This window comes from Miscanthus floridulus, chromosome 1 (genome assembly GCF_019320115.1).
Source record: "Miscanthus floridulus cultivar M001 chromosome 1, ASM1932011v1, whole genome shotgun sequence".
Taxonomy (NCBI): Eukaryota; Viridiplantae; Streptophyta; class Magnoliopsida; order Poales; family Poaceae; genus Miscanthus; species Miscanthus floridulus.
Genome location: NC_089580.1, coordinates 97,437,387 through 97,453,659, shown reverse-complemented (window position 1 = coordinate 97,453,659; position 16,273 = coordinate 97,437,387). Strand labels below are relative to the sequence as shown.

At 45.7% G+C, this 16,273-nt stretch overlaps 1 protein-coding gene and 1 long non-coding RNA gene across 4 annotated transcripts; one reads left to right on the top strand and one right to left on the bottom strand.

Moving 5' to 3' along the window:
* Positions 1 to 3,513: 3,513 nt before the first annotated feature.
* LOC136460655 (uncharacterized) lies at positions 3,514 to 3,891 on the bottom strand. The gene has a single exon (XM_066460276.1). The coding sequence runs from the start codon at positions 3,889 to 3,891 to the stop codon at positions 3,514 to 3,516; it is 378 nt and encodes a 125-aa protein (XP_066316373.1).
* Positions 3,892 to 13,205: 9,314 nt separating this feature from the next.
* On the top strand, positions 13,206 to 15,317 carry LOC136490114 (uncharacterized). 3 transcript variants are annotated; one of them, XR_010767523.1, is made up of 3 exons: positions 13,206 to 13,455; positions 13,566 to 13,675; positions 13,757 to 15,317. It is a non-coding gene; the product is annotated as an uncharacterized lncRNA (long non-coding RNA). The 3 variants fall into 3 exon arrangements; XR_010767524.1 differs by having other exon boundaries at positions 13,566 to 13,680; XR_010767529.1 differs by having other exon boundaries at positions 13,206 to 13,472.
* Positions 15,318 to 16,273: the final 956 nt, after the last annotated feature.

The following is a 16,273-nucleotide window of genomic DNA, read 5'->3' as shown; positions in this document are numbered from 1 at the left end:
TTTTTGTTGTTTTTATTTATCTAGGTTAATTAGGGTTTTCTAGGTATAAATTCATATATAAAGTTGAGGTGCTCCAAATGCAGTGAAATTTTTATGGTAGGCTATTGATGCTATATGTGTATTGTGGTAAAAATTTCATGGTAATTGGATGTAGTATGATTGATTTATTGATTTAACTCGTTTATTGCATGATAAATGGTTTTAAATAAGTTATAATTTTTATGAAGACACAAAAATGGAAAAGGTAGTTCTTGAATGGCTCATGTGTGCATGCTCTTTGTTAGCAAAACAAGTGAAACACCAAATTATTATATTCTGAAATGGCTACCTGTGTATTTTCTGTTGTGATGATAACTTTGTAGACCAAATAATATTTTTTGTAAATATGATGAATACAAAAGTTGTAGATAATTTCCGTATATTGCTTGCCCTAAAATTTCATGATTTTAGGCCCAATGGTTTAGGAGTTATAAATTTTAGAAGTTGCTGTCAGGTTTTTGCATATCCTCTGGACAGATCTGAATTATTGTATTGTTTGGATCATTTAAACATGGAACCATATTTTTGTGATAATAGCAGAGTTGTAGTGATTTTGTTAAGCTTTCCAAAATATCTAAGATCACTGCTTTTGGTGGTCTAGAACTCCAGTTATAGCTATTCAAAGTGGAATGGCAGGTTCTGTCCAAATTTGGATAGAGATGCCTTCTTGGTGTTGTTTAACCTTGTTAGTTGTAGAATCATATTAAGATTATAATAAGAAAGTTATAGATAATCTAATAATATTTTTATAAAGTTACTATCAGTTTTCTGTCCTTAGTTGTATAAGCTCTGCTTTATGATGGATTTTGACCTAGATATTTGTTGAATCAGCTTTTGGTGTTAATAACAAAGTTTTATATAATTTCATTAGCTTCCCATAAAGTCTAGGATCACCCATTTTGGAGGCTTATAACTCCAGTTATGGTTAAATTGAATGGCTGATATGTTGCTATCCAGGTTTTGTGCATATACTAGAAGTTGATTGCTTATGCTTGATCTTGAATGTATGATTACTAGGATTAGCTTGTGCTAGATGATTCCTTAAAGTAGCTTAATTTGAGTGCCTCATTGGTGAATGCTTGGTGTTATTTTCTTGCTACCTTACTATGATAAGCATGTGCAATAATTAGTTAAATGGCTTGCTCTCTAGTGCTTAAGTCAATATGATCACTACAAGGATTTGACCCTTTTAGCACCACTTGTTTTCGCAGCACCACACATTTGGTTGCAATATTGGGTTCTTTGACAACCAATGTCATAATTGGTAGCGATATGTGGGCCTTATAGCCACCAAAATTATGTGTTGTGTTAGTCATAAGCTCGGTTGCAACAGGTAGGTGCTAATGCCACGGTGGAAAAGGTGGTTGCGAGTATGGGTGCCTATTGCCACATCTAGTGTTGAATTGTGATAATATTGATTTTGCGTTGCGATAGCTAGGTGTTGTTGCCAGCATTATAAGGCCCTGTTTGGTTGAGCTGTGGCTGTGGGAAAAAGCTGCTGTGGGCTGTGAGCTGTGAAAAAGCTGCTATGGGCTGTGAGCTGTAGAAAAGCTGAAAGCTATTTGGTTAAACAAGTATAAAATATACCTTTTATCTTTATCTCTCTTGAAACAACTATGGAAGAGCTTTTTATTCCACCAATTTCGAAAAGCAGAAAGCCAAAAGCCAAAAGCAGGGTCAAACCAGCTTTCAAAAATGAACTACGGAAAAGCTGCTGCTTCTAAAAAAGCACCCTCCAAAAGCAGCCCCTTTGGTTGGGCTTTTGGCTTTTGGGGCCAAAAGCCAAAGCCAAAAGCCCAACCAAACAGGGCCTAAAGGTGGTTGCAAGTAGTTGCGCATATGGCCTTGAAGTAATTATGGTGTCTTAATCTTGCCTGCGTTGCGATAGCTCTTGCTATATTGCATCGAAAAAGGATTAGTTGCAAGTATTTGTGAATATAGCCATGTTGAAACACTGTTGCCTTAATTGTGCCCTACGTTGCAAAAGATCTTATTATATTACATCAAAAAAGTCATTCATTGCATCCATTGAGGTTCTTTTGCCACCACTTCAAACGTGGCTATATTGTAGTATATGTCGTTGATAGAAGAATTATATTACCATTAAAACTTGTCCATGGACATTACAATCATGCATGTTGGCCAGTAAAGGGGTTAGGCCAACCCAACAAGCCACCCCCAAGACAAAACAAATTGCACAACCCTGCTGCGGCGCCATCTCCCAGCACTACACCATGCCGTCGCCTAGTGCGCCCCGACTCCAGTTCCCCTCGGCTCGTCCTAAGCTGCTCATGCTTGCTAGGTAAAGAAGAGACCTGCTGATCCCTATATCAAAACTATAATATTTTGTGTGGTTCTCACAGGTGAAGAGGCATGTGGTGTGTTGTGGACTGTGGTGGTCAATTTGGTTGAGTGAAAGGGATGTGGTTTCTATTTTGTTTAATTTTTCAAGAATCTTCTAAAGAATAGTATGTATAGATTTTGTGTTTCAATAAGTCTCTCAAGCATTTGAGCTCTGAATGAACTATGTTTATTGTTCTAGATTTATTGTAGGCGGCTTTAATTTTGAAATTAGATTTACTCTCTTTGATAGAACCATTGCTCTGTATGGTGAGGTTTATTTCCTGCTTTGCTTTAGCTAACTTATATAACTACAATCTTATCCCCATTCAAGTTTCATGCAACGCCATTTTATTTTTCATTTTTTTATAATTCTATAGTGTGATATGGCATAACATGGGAACCCTTGATGGTATTTGCTTTATGCTACATGATGGAAAAGAGAGATTTAGAATTTACCAAAATTTTGGGCTGTAGACTGTGTCAAGGGCATCGAACCCTTGGGTAGCTGGACCTCGGCTACGTAGTTCGTAACCGCGACCCGTCTTCTCCGGCGAGGTTTTCCCCTCCGCCGTAGGCTTGGTTGTTTAGAGAGAGGGAGAGACTGGAAGGGTAATATCTTCTTATTCCTTTAATTGTCTCCTATACAAATATATATAGCCTGTGGCTGAACTGACTAGAGCCAATCGGCTCCTAGAATTAAGGACTAAGAATAGCAACTAATCCTATCTTTCCTCCTAACCACCGGTGGCTGGCTCGACCTGGCCCAACCTCACACGATCAACGCACACGGCAGCACGCCGCACATCCCTGGTGCACCGTCGCCTGCTGTACGTCTGGCCCCACATGACATCTCTCCCCCCCCCCCTCGAGGTCCAGCTCGTCCTTGAGCTAAAAATCTAGGTACTTGTCACTGAACTCATCGAGGTTTTCCCATGTAGCAGAGGTCACCGGCTCACCACGCCAATGCACAAGGACCTGGCGAACACCTCTCGCCAAGCGAGCTTGCTCCACCCGAGCAGGCTCTGGCACAATGGCATCATGGTAGATGTCTGGCAGGGGTGGCGGGGCTGATGGAGGTGTCCCGATGAACTTCTTGAGAGTGCCCACATGGAACACGTCATGAATGCGAGCCTACGGGGGCAGCTCCAGGCGCACGACGGCGTCGTTGATGAGCTCGACGACGTGGTATGGCCTGAGGAAGCGAGCCTTTAGCTTGCCCGTTGTAGACTGGGGAAGCGACGATGGGGCGCGTTGGCAGAGACGAAGAAGCGCACAGTTGCCCACCTCATAGGAAATCGGGCGGTGTTGCTTATCGTAGTGGCGTTTCTGAATAGCCTGCGCCTGCTCTAGGCGATAGCGCATGTTGGTGAGGAAAGCCTCGTGCTCCTCCATGTCACGCATGATCGTAGCGACCCGTGTCTCACCAGGCTCATACGAGCGGATGGTGGGTGGGTCACGGCCGTACACCACATGGAACGATGTCTCCTGGAGCGAAAACTTGTAGGCCATGTTGTACACGTACTCGGCCCATGGCATCCAACGTAGCCACTATCGAGGATGGTCACTGGTGAAGCAGTGCAAGTACATGACGATGATGTGATTGGCCGCCTCCGTCTAGCCATCCGACTGGGGGTGGAAGGCCAATGACATGTGTAGTTTGGTGCCCATGAGCCGCATAAGCTCATGCCAAAACATCGAGGTAAACACTGGGTCGTGGTCGGACACCATGGACTACGGCATGCCATGGAGGTGCACAATGTCAGTGAAGAAGGCCTACGCCATGGACTCGGCGGTGTACGGGTGGGCCAAGGCGATGAAGTGGCAGTACTTGCTAAAGCGGTCGATGACGGAGAGGATCACCAACTTCCCGTTGACATGGGGTAGGGCTTCCACGAAGTCGAGGCCGATGTCCACCCAGACGACGATGGGGATCAGCAGTGGCATGAGGAGGCCGGCTGGGTGGAGGTGCTCGGACTTGTATCACTGACAAGTGGCACATGCCCTCACAAAGTCCTGCACAAGACACCGCATGTTGGGGAAGTGGAAGTCGCGGTAGAGTCGGTGTAGGGTGCGCTGGACGGCCTCATGTCCATCATCATGGACAGCCGCCACGATCTCCTGCAAGAGTGGTGAGGTCGGCGGTATGTGTAGGCGCCCATCGTAGAGGACCATGTCATCAGCCATCATCCATGGTGCAGCGCGTGTGCCGACATGGACATCGTCGTGGATGGCGACCAGGGCAAGGTCAGTGGCCTGGGCGTGGCGCAGCCGGCCGATGAAGTCGAAGCGGGGGGGCCAAGATCGCCTGGAGACCGCCCATGCTGTTGTCGTCGGTGTCGTGGCGTGAGAGGGCGTCGGCCACCATGTTCGTCGCCCCTGACTTGTATTCGACGGAGAAGTCAAAGCCAAGTAGCTTCCCCACCCAGTGGTGCTGAGGGATGGTAGCGAGGCGCTGGTCGAGGAGGTACTTGAGGCTGTAGTGGTCCATCTTGATGATGAAACGATGCCCCCATAGGTACGGCCTCTAGTGCCGCACAGTGAGGACAAGCCCTATGAGCTCCCGCTCATAAGTGGTGAGGGAGCGATGGCGGGGCGCCACCAGCCTACTGAAGAAGGCGATTGGGTGAGCCTCCTGGATGAGAACGGCCTCGAAGCCATAGGTGGACGCATCGCACTCCACGATAAAGGGCTTGGTGAAGTCCGGCAAGGTCAGCACCGGGGCCGACGTGACTGCCCCTTTGAGGGCATTGAAGGCCACCGCCGCCTCGGTCGTCCATGCGAACCCCTCCTTCTTCAAGAGAGCCGTGAGGGGTGCGACAATGGTGCCGTAATTGTGGACGAACTTGCGGTAGTAGCCCGCCAAGCCGAGGAAGCCACGCACGGCCCATGTAGATCAGGGCTGGGGCCAGTCGTGGATGGCTTGGACCTTGGCGGGGTCCATGGTGACGCCAGCCATGGAAATGATGTGGCCGAGGTAGGCAACGGAGTCGATGCCGAATGAGCACTTAGACCGCTTCACAAAGAGGCGGTGCTAGCGTAGGACGGTGAGGACGACGCGAAGGTGTCGCAGGTGGTCCGCCCACGTAGTGCTGTAGATTAGAATGTCATCAAAGAAGACAAGCACAAACCATCATAGGTAGGCGCGCAGCACGTCATTCATCAAGGCCTAGAATGTCACTGGGGCATTGCACAGCCCGAACGGCATCACCAGGAACTCGTAGAGGCCGTCATGGGTGCAGAACGCCATCTTGTGGATGTCCTCCGGCCACATCCACACCTGATGGTACCCCGACCTCAGGTCTAGCTTGGTGAAGAAGCGCACGCCATGGAGCTCATCGAGGAGCTCGTCGACTATGGGGATGGGGAATGCGTCCTTGATGGTGAGGGCGTTGAGGGTGCGATAGTCGATGCAGAAGTGCCACGAGTCATCGGCCTTCTTAACGAGGAGGACCAATGAGGAGAACGCCGAGTCGCTACGGCGGATGATGCCCTGCTCGATCATGGTGGCGCATTGCCGCTCTAGTTCATCCTTATGGGCCGTCAGGTACCGGTATGGGTGGACAGCGACGGGGGTCATGTCTGGCTTGAGGATGATGGCGTGGTCATGGGTGCGCTGCGGGGGCAGCCCCCTGGGCTTGGCAAAGACATCCCTGAAGGTGGCTAGGAGCTCGTCGAGGAGCGACTCACTAGCCGCTGTCATGGCGCGGAGGCGTGGCGTGGTGGTCGATGGCACACCCGACCAGCAGAAGGCGTGCCCATGGTACTGGAAGGACATGGAGCGCTCCGCGAAGTCCCAGACGATCAGGCCTAGGGTCACCATCCATTGGGTGCCTAGCACAATGTCATACCCTACAAGTGGCATGGCAAAGAGATCAACGATGAAGGAGGTGTTGTCGATGGAGACCGGGGCGTGTCGAATCACGCTAGGGTAGGCGACCTTCTCGCCATTAGCCACAATCGCTGTCAGGCGCGGACAGGGCTAGACAGGCAGCCCAGTGCGCCATGCCGCCTCCTCGGTGATGAAGTTGTGGGTGGAGCCGCTGTCGATGAGGGCGGTGAAGGTCGCAGTGCCCAATGACACCTAGACCTGCATCATGTCGGAGACCAAAACGCCCACGACATCATGGAGGGAGAAGACCAAGGACTCCGTGTCCAGCGTGGCCTCGTCCGCAGCCACGTTGTCATCGTCGTCGTCATCCATAGCACAGTCCAAGAGGAAGAGGCATTTACACACCTTGTTGTGGCCGCGGCTGTACCTCTCGTCACAGTTGAAGCACAGGCCAAGGCAGCGGCGCTCGTCCTGCTCTGCCTGGTTCAGCCGCTTCACCGGCCGGCCCTCGACGGTGATGTTGGGCGTAGCCGACTTGGAGCTCTGCGGGTAGGTCCAATGTTATTCATTTTGGTCATGGATGTTCTGGGACATATGATTGCAAAAGCTGCTGAGCTAGGCTTGCTGCAACCATTATCAAGACGTGCTTTGCAACATCGCATCTCAATGTATGCGGATGACGTGGTTTTATTTCTTCATCCAAATGCCGCTAATATTGCTGTCACTATGGACATTCTTCACCTGTTTGGTACAGCATCTGGGCTCAAGACTAATCTACAAAAAAGTAACGTACTTCCTATCAGATGTGGTGAACAAGAGATTGAGGTTGTACAACAGCAACTCCCTTGTGCATTATCTGTTTTTCCATGCAAATATCTGGGTTTACCCCTCTCATTGCGAAGATTAACAAAAGAGCATGTTCTGGTCATCATTGACCGAATAGCTGATCAACTACAGGGATGGAAAGCAGACTTGTTGACACGAGCTGGGAGGCGAATCCATGTGCAGTTTGTTCTTACTGCGATGCTCGTTTATCTTGTGATGACCATTGATTTGCCTCAATGGGCCACTAAAGCGATTGACAAAATTCGAAGAAGCTATCTGTGGAGAGGGCGCAAGGAAGCACGTGGGGGGCATTATCTCGTGGCATGGGAGACAGCCTACTCTCCAACTAAACTAGGAGGTTTGGGCATTTCCAATCTCAAAAATCTTGGCTGGGCGTTACGCGCAAGATGGCTCTGGTTACAGAAAAAGGAGCCACACCGTCCTTGGTCTGCACTGTCTATACAGGTTCCTGTTCAGGTTCAGAAGCTTTGTTCAATGGCAATTATCTCTGATGTTGGCAATGGCAAGAATACCTTGTTCTGGACTGATAGGTGGCTTCATGGGCATTGCATTAAGGATCTTGCACCTCGACTCTTTGCTGTGATTCCGCAGAGAAAGAGAAAATTGCGTACTGTGCAGCAGGCTCTAGCCAACCGAACTTGGATCTTGGACATCAAGGGTGCTCTCGCAGTAGGGGTCATCATGGAGTATTTTCAGCTTTGGGACCTCCTCTATGATTTTGAGTTACAACCTGAGGTGGAGGACTCTCACACATGGAAATTATCAAATGGTGGACAATACTTCGCCAAATCCGCATATGATAGCTTTTTTGTGGGGAAAATCCTTTTCAGGCCATGGGAAAGAATTTGGAAAACTTGGGCGCCTGCTAAATGCCGCTTCTTTCTATGGCTTGTAGCACATAAGCGCTGCTGGACCTCAGATCGTCTTGCACGACGAGGACTGCCTCATCTTGAGAAGTGTCCACTTTGTGATCAAGCCGACGAAAGCATTGATCATCTCCTAATCGAATGTGTTTTTTCAAGGCAATTTTGGTACTATATCTTGAGGCAGGTCGGTCTCCACTCTCTAGCTCCACAGCCATCTGACAATTCATTCGATGATTGGTGGGAAAAAGCAAGTGCAGCAACTTCTGGTTTAACGCAAAAAGGTTTGAACTCGCTGATATTTCTGGGAGCATGGATAATTTGGAATCATCGCAATAGCTGCGTCTTTGATGGAGCAATTCCTAACATAGCTGAAACCTTGAAGTTGGTTGGTGACGAGCGTCGACGGTGGACATTGGCAGGGGCTTGTGGGCTATCTCACTTGACTGCCCCTGCCCAAGTTGTTAGTTGATTTGTTGTAGGTGCAGGGTCACTTTTTCTTTCTTTACCGGCGCAAATGTATCTTACGAGTTAAAGATAAGGGTGTGTGGGTGTGTGTTGTTCTATGGGTTCTTTACCCCCTATTTCTTCTTAATATAATGAAACGCAGCTCTCCTGTGTTTTCGAGAGAAAAAAAGGTCAGCACGGGACGCGGCTGCGGCGCCGGCAGGAGGCCACACGGTGCGGCCTTGGGCGGAGCCACGGCTGTCGCGGTGTACTGCTCCCGCAGTTCCATCTAGCGGGCCAGGCTCATGGCGGCCGCGAGGGACTATGGGTTCTAGACCTGCACGTTGAGGCTGAGCGGAGGAAGAAGGCCGCCCGTGAACAGCTGCACCCGCTGTGCCTCGTCGAGGGGGCCGGCGTGAGGAAGGAGCGCTTGGAAGCGGTCCTGGTACTCCGCGACGGTGGAGGTACGGCAGCAATCGGCAAGCTCAAAGAGGGGGGGCGGCGCGCAGGGGTGGCCCGTACCGCAGATTGATCAACTCCTTGAAGCGGCGCCACGACGGGGTACCCTCGTCCGTCTGGACTTGGATGTACCACAGCTAGGCGCCCTCCTCAAGGTTGTAGGACGCCATCCACACCTTCTCCTCCTCCATGATCCGCTGCTGGTGGAAGTACGACTCGCACCGGTTGATGAAGATGAGCGGGTCAGACTTGACGTCGTACCGTGGGAAGTCCATCTTCCGGAACTTCGATGGCCGATCCTGGTGGTGCTCGCCGGAGAACGTCTTGCTGCCCGACGAGGATGATCGGTCGGCGGTGAGGGCGGCGATGGCCTTGGTGTTGGCATCCAGCGCCTTGGCGTTGGTCTCAGCGGTGGCGTGCAGGGCCGCGACGGCCTTGGCTAGGGCTTCAACGGTGGTCTTGAGGTCGCCGTTGTCTCCCATGGGTGCGGCATAGGAGGCTGTGGAGGACGAGGCCGGGGAGGCTGGCGTGGTGGCTGGTGGTAGTGTTGGCGCGACGGCTGGTGGTGGTGGAGGAGAGGGTGCGGCGGTTGGTGGGGAGGTGGGGCGGGACGACGAGGATCGCCGGGACCGTGATACTAGGTTGTCAAGGGCGTCGAACCCTTGGGTAGCTGGACCTCGGCTACATAGTTTGTAGCCGCGACCCGTCTTCTCCGGCGAGGATTTCCCCTCCGCCACAGGCTTGGTTGTTTAGAGAGAGGGAGAGACTGGAAGGGTAATATCTTCTTATTCCTTTAATTGTCTCCAGTACAAATATATATAGCCTAAGGCCGAACTGACTAGAGCCCATCGGCTCATAGAATTAAGGACTAAGAATAGCAACTAATCCTATCTTTCCTCCTAACCACCGGTGGCTGGCTCAACCTGGCCCAACCTCGCGCGATCAACGCGCACAGCAGCACGCCGCACGTCCCTGGTGCGCCGTCACCTGCTGTACGTCTGGCCCCACATGACAGACTGCAGTTGACGGCCTGCTAAAGCCTTACTAGAGAGAGGACGTCAAGCACTGAAAAAATAAAAACAAGGAAAGCAGGACTGCCAGAACCGATTGAATTATTACTCTTTCGGCACCAAAGTTATGGCCAGGATCTTTATGAGCTACTGCTATTGACCGAACCAATAGCTATCACACACTTTTTTTTTGAAAAGAAGCTATCACACACTTTAAGTTCAGTAAAATAAACCGAAGACATGCATACTCCTAGAGAACTGCAGAGATTAATCAGAGCTACAAACTAGCGATGAATTTATTGGCATGTGGTGATTGCTTTACTGAAGCAAAAAAGTGACATCTCACAAGATTTAATTCATTTTCACTACAAATCTGAAATGGACACTGTAAACCTGAAAACGAACTGAGCTAAGTGCTGATATGAAGAATTGAGCTGTTGTGGTTATACTGTTGCTCGCCACCCACTCTGCTGTTCTGCTGCTTACCTGAGGCAGAGGAGATGGACACGAGCCGCTGTTGTTATTGGTCTGAAGTACATTGAACAGATGATAATCGAAGCACAAACACAGTCACAAAAGAAGACAAGATCACAACAAAATACTACCTACTTTAGTTGAGCAGAACAAAACTGTTGTTGATCTGACAATAGTTGTCTGCTGTTGCTCTGAACTACACATGACTAGAAAATTCGAGCAACAGTTCTCATGTCACTGAAACACTGAAAAACCTTCTCTGAACTGATAACACTGAAGATGACATTCGTACAAAGGCAGCTTGCTTATGTAAACGAATAGACATCTGAGGTTCTCACTTAACTCATTCTCCATATTAACCATATCTTGGTCCTCAACATAGATAAAATGTTATCTATGTAAAACAATGCAAGTAAAAACAATGGAATTTTCAAATAAAATTTTATTTTTAGAAAAGTCGTAGGGAAATTTAAATTCTTAGAAAAGGTATTTTGGTGCAAAAAAATATAATTAATTATTTCACATTGACAACTTTACTTTTAAAGATTTAAATTTATTTGTGTCTATTTATTGGATCACTTTGTATTTGAATTACATGTACTTTAAAAGTGTAATTAAGTTCTAAAAAATTCATATATCAATACATTAATTCATTGTAGTACGTTCATCCAAATAAATATCTAGACAGTTTGGTTAACCATGTATCTAGACAAAATATATCAAATGTTAAAACAAAAATTGTGTCAAAACGTCTCTACTCACTAGCAAGTTTTAAAGTGACTAGTAGTTAACTTTATATTTTTTGAATGAAACTTCAATGTAGCCTCGATTCTATATTTTTGTCTATGTTACTGATTTAATTGTAACTTTTTGTAACAATTTGCATTCTTTAGAATTTAATTGAACTTTCTATATCACTGCCATTGGAAGCTACACCCTAGCACGCTCATCTCATCGTCACTCAGCTTGAATCATTTACTATATTATTATACCATTTCTGAATTTGGTCAATAAGAGCTTCCACTGATTTCATAAATATGAAAAATACCAAACCAACCATTTTTCTTTCTATACTATAATACTGTTTTCACCCCTAAAAACAAAAGCAGATATGCGGGTTGTCCATTGCATGGAGGAAGAGCTGCAACTCTGTTCAGGGGTTTTTCCATACTCAAATTCAAAATAGAAATTTAAGGTAAGCCTTCGATGGTCAATACGCCACAACGATTTTCAATTGGGTGGTCTCCTTGTGTTGTAATGCACCAACGTACACTTGTAATATGTCTACATCTCACAAAAATAGTTAGACCCTGAATTGTACTAACATCAATATGCAAGAAACCACTAGGCAACCGTGCGCTTTACAAAAACTTGATCGCCCGACACAGTGAGCAGAGATGTCATGGCATGGCCCGCTCATGCACACTCACATCTTGGCTCGGTGGCATCACACGCATGCGTGTGGCACATCCTTTAACTTTTCAATAGGACCACACATATTTCACCTATTTAAGTTGAGTTAATGTCTAGGCAAAATCCATATTAAACTAAACTATATTGGACTATAACATCTAACATGGGCTAAGATTTATTTGATTTTATTGAATTAAAAATAGATCAAGCCTAAATTAAATCCAACAAGTAAAAAGGTTGCCTGTAAATGAGTCATTATGTCGGCGATTTGAGCTAAACGTTCGATGAGCTAAGCACGCTATGATGTAGCTCCCAATGGCATCGAACACATGTGCTTGGACCGTATATACATCAACGAGCCAAGTTCTCGCATGAAATTAAACAGACTACAAGATGTTAGACCAATATGCACCCACTTAGATAATTACCGCATTAAATTGGACAAATTATAAGATGTTGGACTAATATGCACCTACTTAGATAGTTGTTGTATGGTGAGTGCAATTTACTCTTAAGAATAAGGACTAATCATAAGTTGATATGGCATATTGTCCAAGTGCCCATTGCCCTGTGCAAATATGTATTGCTTAATGTGAAAAAATCTTACGTACTAAGAGGGTAAATAAAGTATACAAACGTCTGGTTTTTTCTTACCAAATTTGAAAGTGATCTTAAAATGTATCTATGTTTTCATATATAAGTTCTATTGTGAAATAAAGATCTTGTTTACCACACACGTTGGGTCTGAAATAATTTTGTGTACGAGAACAACAAAAATGAGAAATAAAAATGCCCCCAACAATTTAGTTTCAAAGACCAGGTTTCAGAACTATTTAAAATTCAAATAAATTTAAAATTAAGCATAAAGCTTCACAACACCAAATAATTTCAAAATTAGGTAGATTAAAAAAAATCCTGCGTTCCTTCCCTCAGCGCCAATAAAAAATCGAGAGAATTCCTTATTTGACACTGGGAAAATGAGTCGTTTCTTTCTTGGCCCTGAAATTTTCTTCGTTCCCTATTTGACAATCACTTCAACTTTCGTTCCTAATTTGACACTGCCGTCAAATCCGTTAGCTAACGGTGTTAACTGGCCGTTAAAAAGACGTTTTTGCCCCTAAAAAAACGGCGAAGCAAATTTGAGAGGAAAAAAAAACCTGCGCCTTTTTTTTAGCTGGGCGCATGCATCAGAGGCGGGCGCAGGTTTTTTTCCTCTCAAATTTGCTTCGCCGTTTTTTTTCTAGGGGCAAAAACGTCTTTTTAACGGCCAGTTAACACCGTTAGCTAACGGATTTGACGACAGAGTATTAAATAGGGAACGAAGAAAATTTCAGAGCCAAGAAAGGAACGACTCATTTTTCCGGTGTCAGATAAGGAATTCTCTCTTAAAAAAAAAAAATCTTAGCGTGCGCGCGCGCTCTCCCTCTCTGTCCAATCTCCACCCTCCTACATCGCCGCCCCACCTCCCCACTTTCCCAGATCCACCGCCTCAAACTTTCTCCTCAACTGCCGAACTCCCGACTCGGCGCCTCCCTTGGTTCCCCTCTCCTCGACGTTCTCTCCTTGAGCGACTACAATAGCGGTCCACCTCCTCTGACCTCTAACGGCGCAGGTGTGCCTAGGATCCACGGTTGCACGGGCAGCCGGTATCCACGGGCGTGCGGGCGGCCGGGTGGGATCCATGCACGCAGGCGGGTGGCCAGGATCCATGGAAAGAGCTTGGATTCGGCGGGTAGGGTCCTTGATCTGGTGTGATGCTCCTCCTTCTCTTTCACGATGAAGCACTTCCCTCGTATGGCTCTTCATTTACATTATCTTCGTGGGGTTCGTGAGCGAATCCAGCCGTGACAGAGGCAGGCGCGGAGGTGGTGACACGGCGGATTCGCGTGCTGGAGGTCAGGGGATCGATGTTGCCCAAAGGCACATCCATGGCTACTCGCTGTCCATCTCAGGTGAAGTGAGTTCCCTTCTTTTCTCCATTGTTCTCCGATATGAATGCTCTCAAATTCTCCATGTTTTTTCCCCTCTTGCAGTCTTGGTTTGTCTCAGCCGTGATTAGATGTAGCATCGAGTAGTGCTAGTGCTAGCGAGTACTAGTTTCCAGCAACGACGGCGGATGAGGCAGATGCACATGAAGAGGATGAGGCAGATGCACATGAAGAAGCTTGTGCTGATGGGATGGTTGACTGAATATTCTGAACTTGTGAGATTAGTGTTGTCTATATTTTGCTCTGTCCGTCGGTTTATATATATGCTACTAGTTTCAGATTCATACTTAACCAAGCTAGAAGTATATTTTGCTCTGTCCGTCTATTTATATGCTACTAGTTTCATATTTATACATAACCAAGCTAGAAGTATATAAGTATATAGTTTAGGAGTACAATGAGTGGTCGAATAGACCACATTTTTCAGCAATCATACTTGTTGGCAAAAGATGGTTGTTCCACTTCTGTGAGCAGAAAAGATATGATTGTTACTCGGTTCTGTGATGCATCTACATACAAAGGTTCCTCTGTCTTAGTCATAGTACATGTAATACTATAGATTCTTTTTTTTTTTTTTTTGAAAGGTAGCTAATTATTTCACTTCTTTTCCTATGTTCAGTGCCTCTAGTAGCCAAGTAGGCGTGAGGACACAGTGTGTATGAACTTCTTTTCCTATGTTCAGTGCCTTTAGTAGTGAAGCAGGAGAGTGCATATCTTATGTGTGTGTCTAGCTGTCTCATGCAAACCTGTATATGTTTAGCATTCATTTGCATAGTGTTTCATGTGTATGTTTAGCTACCTCATTCAATTTTGGTCTTTTATACAGCAATGCTGTTTGGCTAGATTCATGTGTTCACTCCTAGCACCACTGTTGCCTGTAGTTGTACCACTGTTGCTATCTATATATTCCGATTTTTATTTACCGTTATCTCACTGAATTTGAATCATGGTGAACAGTTCCATGTCAATGCTAAATTGACATCCTTATGGGTCAATGGGTCATTGAATTATGTTTCTACCCAAAAACTATTGAGGACTCATAATCTTAAAGAAACGGCAGGTATGAATAACAATGTGATTTGTCTTTGAAATGGTGGGGTCAGTAAAGTTCATCAAACTGGTGGCGATCTTATCATCTCAAATGGTATATGATATTTTTGCAGGGTGTTGCTTAATTTACTTTATATCATTGCTATGTTACTATGACCATTAAATTCGCACGTGCTTAGTTATTCCATGCACTTAATCACCAAGGTTCCTATATTAAATTATGTGTGTTCATGAAATGCAGGAAAGCGCGAACAACCAAAATATTTAGAGAGCTTTATGCCTATATGCTGATGATAGACAGCTAGAAGAATGAAGAATTAGAGAAAGGTTTATTGGTGATTGTCGCTGCCGATGTGGGCGATGGAGCATGAAGAGATCAATAAGAGAACTCATATTTAGTTCTATTTTATTATGCCAAACATAGTTGCAAACTTGTAGTCAGAGATGACGTTTTTATCGTGTTGTGGTCATGTTTATTTTAGCAGTACTATGATCATTGTATTATTACTTTAGTTGAGACATATGTTTGAAGTTAATAAAGGTTTGAGTTCCTATATGTGATGACGAAATCTATGCTCATGGCATAATTATTTTGTACCAACAATTAAATTTCTATCTACAAAAAGAAATTAAAAAATGTGTGGGCCAAAATGCCCTCGTTGCAACAAACTACTCGCAACCACCATTTGTTGTTGTAATATATATTATTGCCACAAACTTTATATTTTGCTATAGGACATGTTTACCACCAACAATGATTCGTTGCATTTGCCATCTATTACCACCAACAATGATTCGTTGCATTTTTCATCTATTACCACTAACAATGATTCATTGCATTTTTCATCTATTACCCCCAACAATGATTCGTCGCATTACCTTTTATTGCCACCAGCAAATGAATGTGGCAATTGTGACTCTAGCCACCAAATTTGTTACGTTGTAAGATTTCTTTGATGCTATGGAGGACACTACATGGCAATATCGTGTTATTCTCACATTACTATGGAGTGGCAATAAACCTATTTTGCAACAAGTTCCTTCCCGGCAATACTGCCATATTGCAGCCATGTGTTTCGTCGCAACAGTAACTCACGCAACCATTCTGCTGGTCGCAATATCAGTGCTTGCAACTATATCGCGGTTGCGTTAGTCTTTTTATGTGCATTGCAAAACTAACATATTGCAACACTACAACCAAAGGATGCAAGAACCTATTGCACCGTTCAAAATACAACCACTTGTCAATGACCATACATAGATGCAATTGATTCGTATGGCAATCAAAATAGCCATATTACAACGCAATATAGGCATCACGATAGGGTTGGATCCTAGTAGTACCTTTTCCTTGCCTTTGTATGCCTATTGCAGTGCACCATGAGTTGTTTTCCATGCATTCATATATCTGCATTTTTCATCTAGGCACGCTAGATGCACCACGTGAAGGACGTGATGTTGGAGCCGAACCCAAAGATGGAGTTTGGTGAATCCATCCAGAAGACGGAAGGA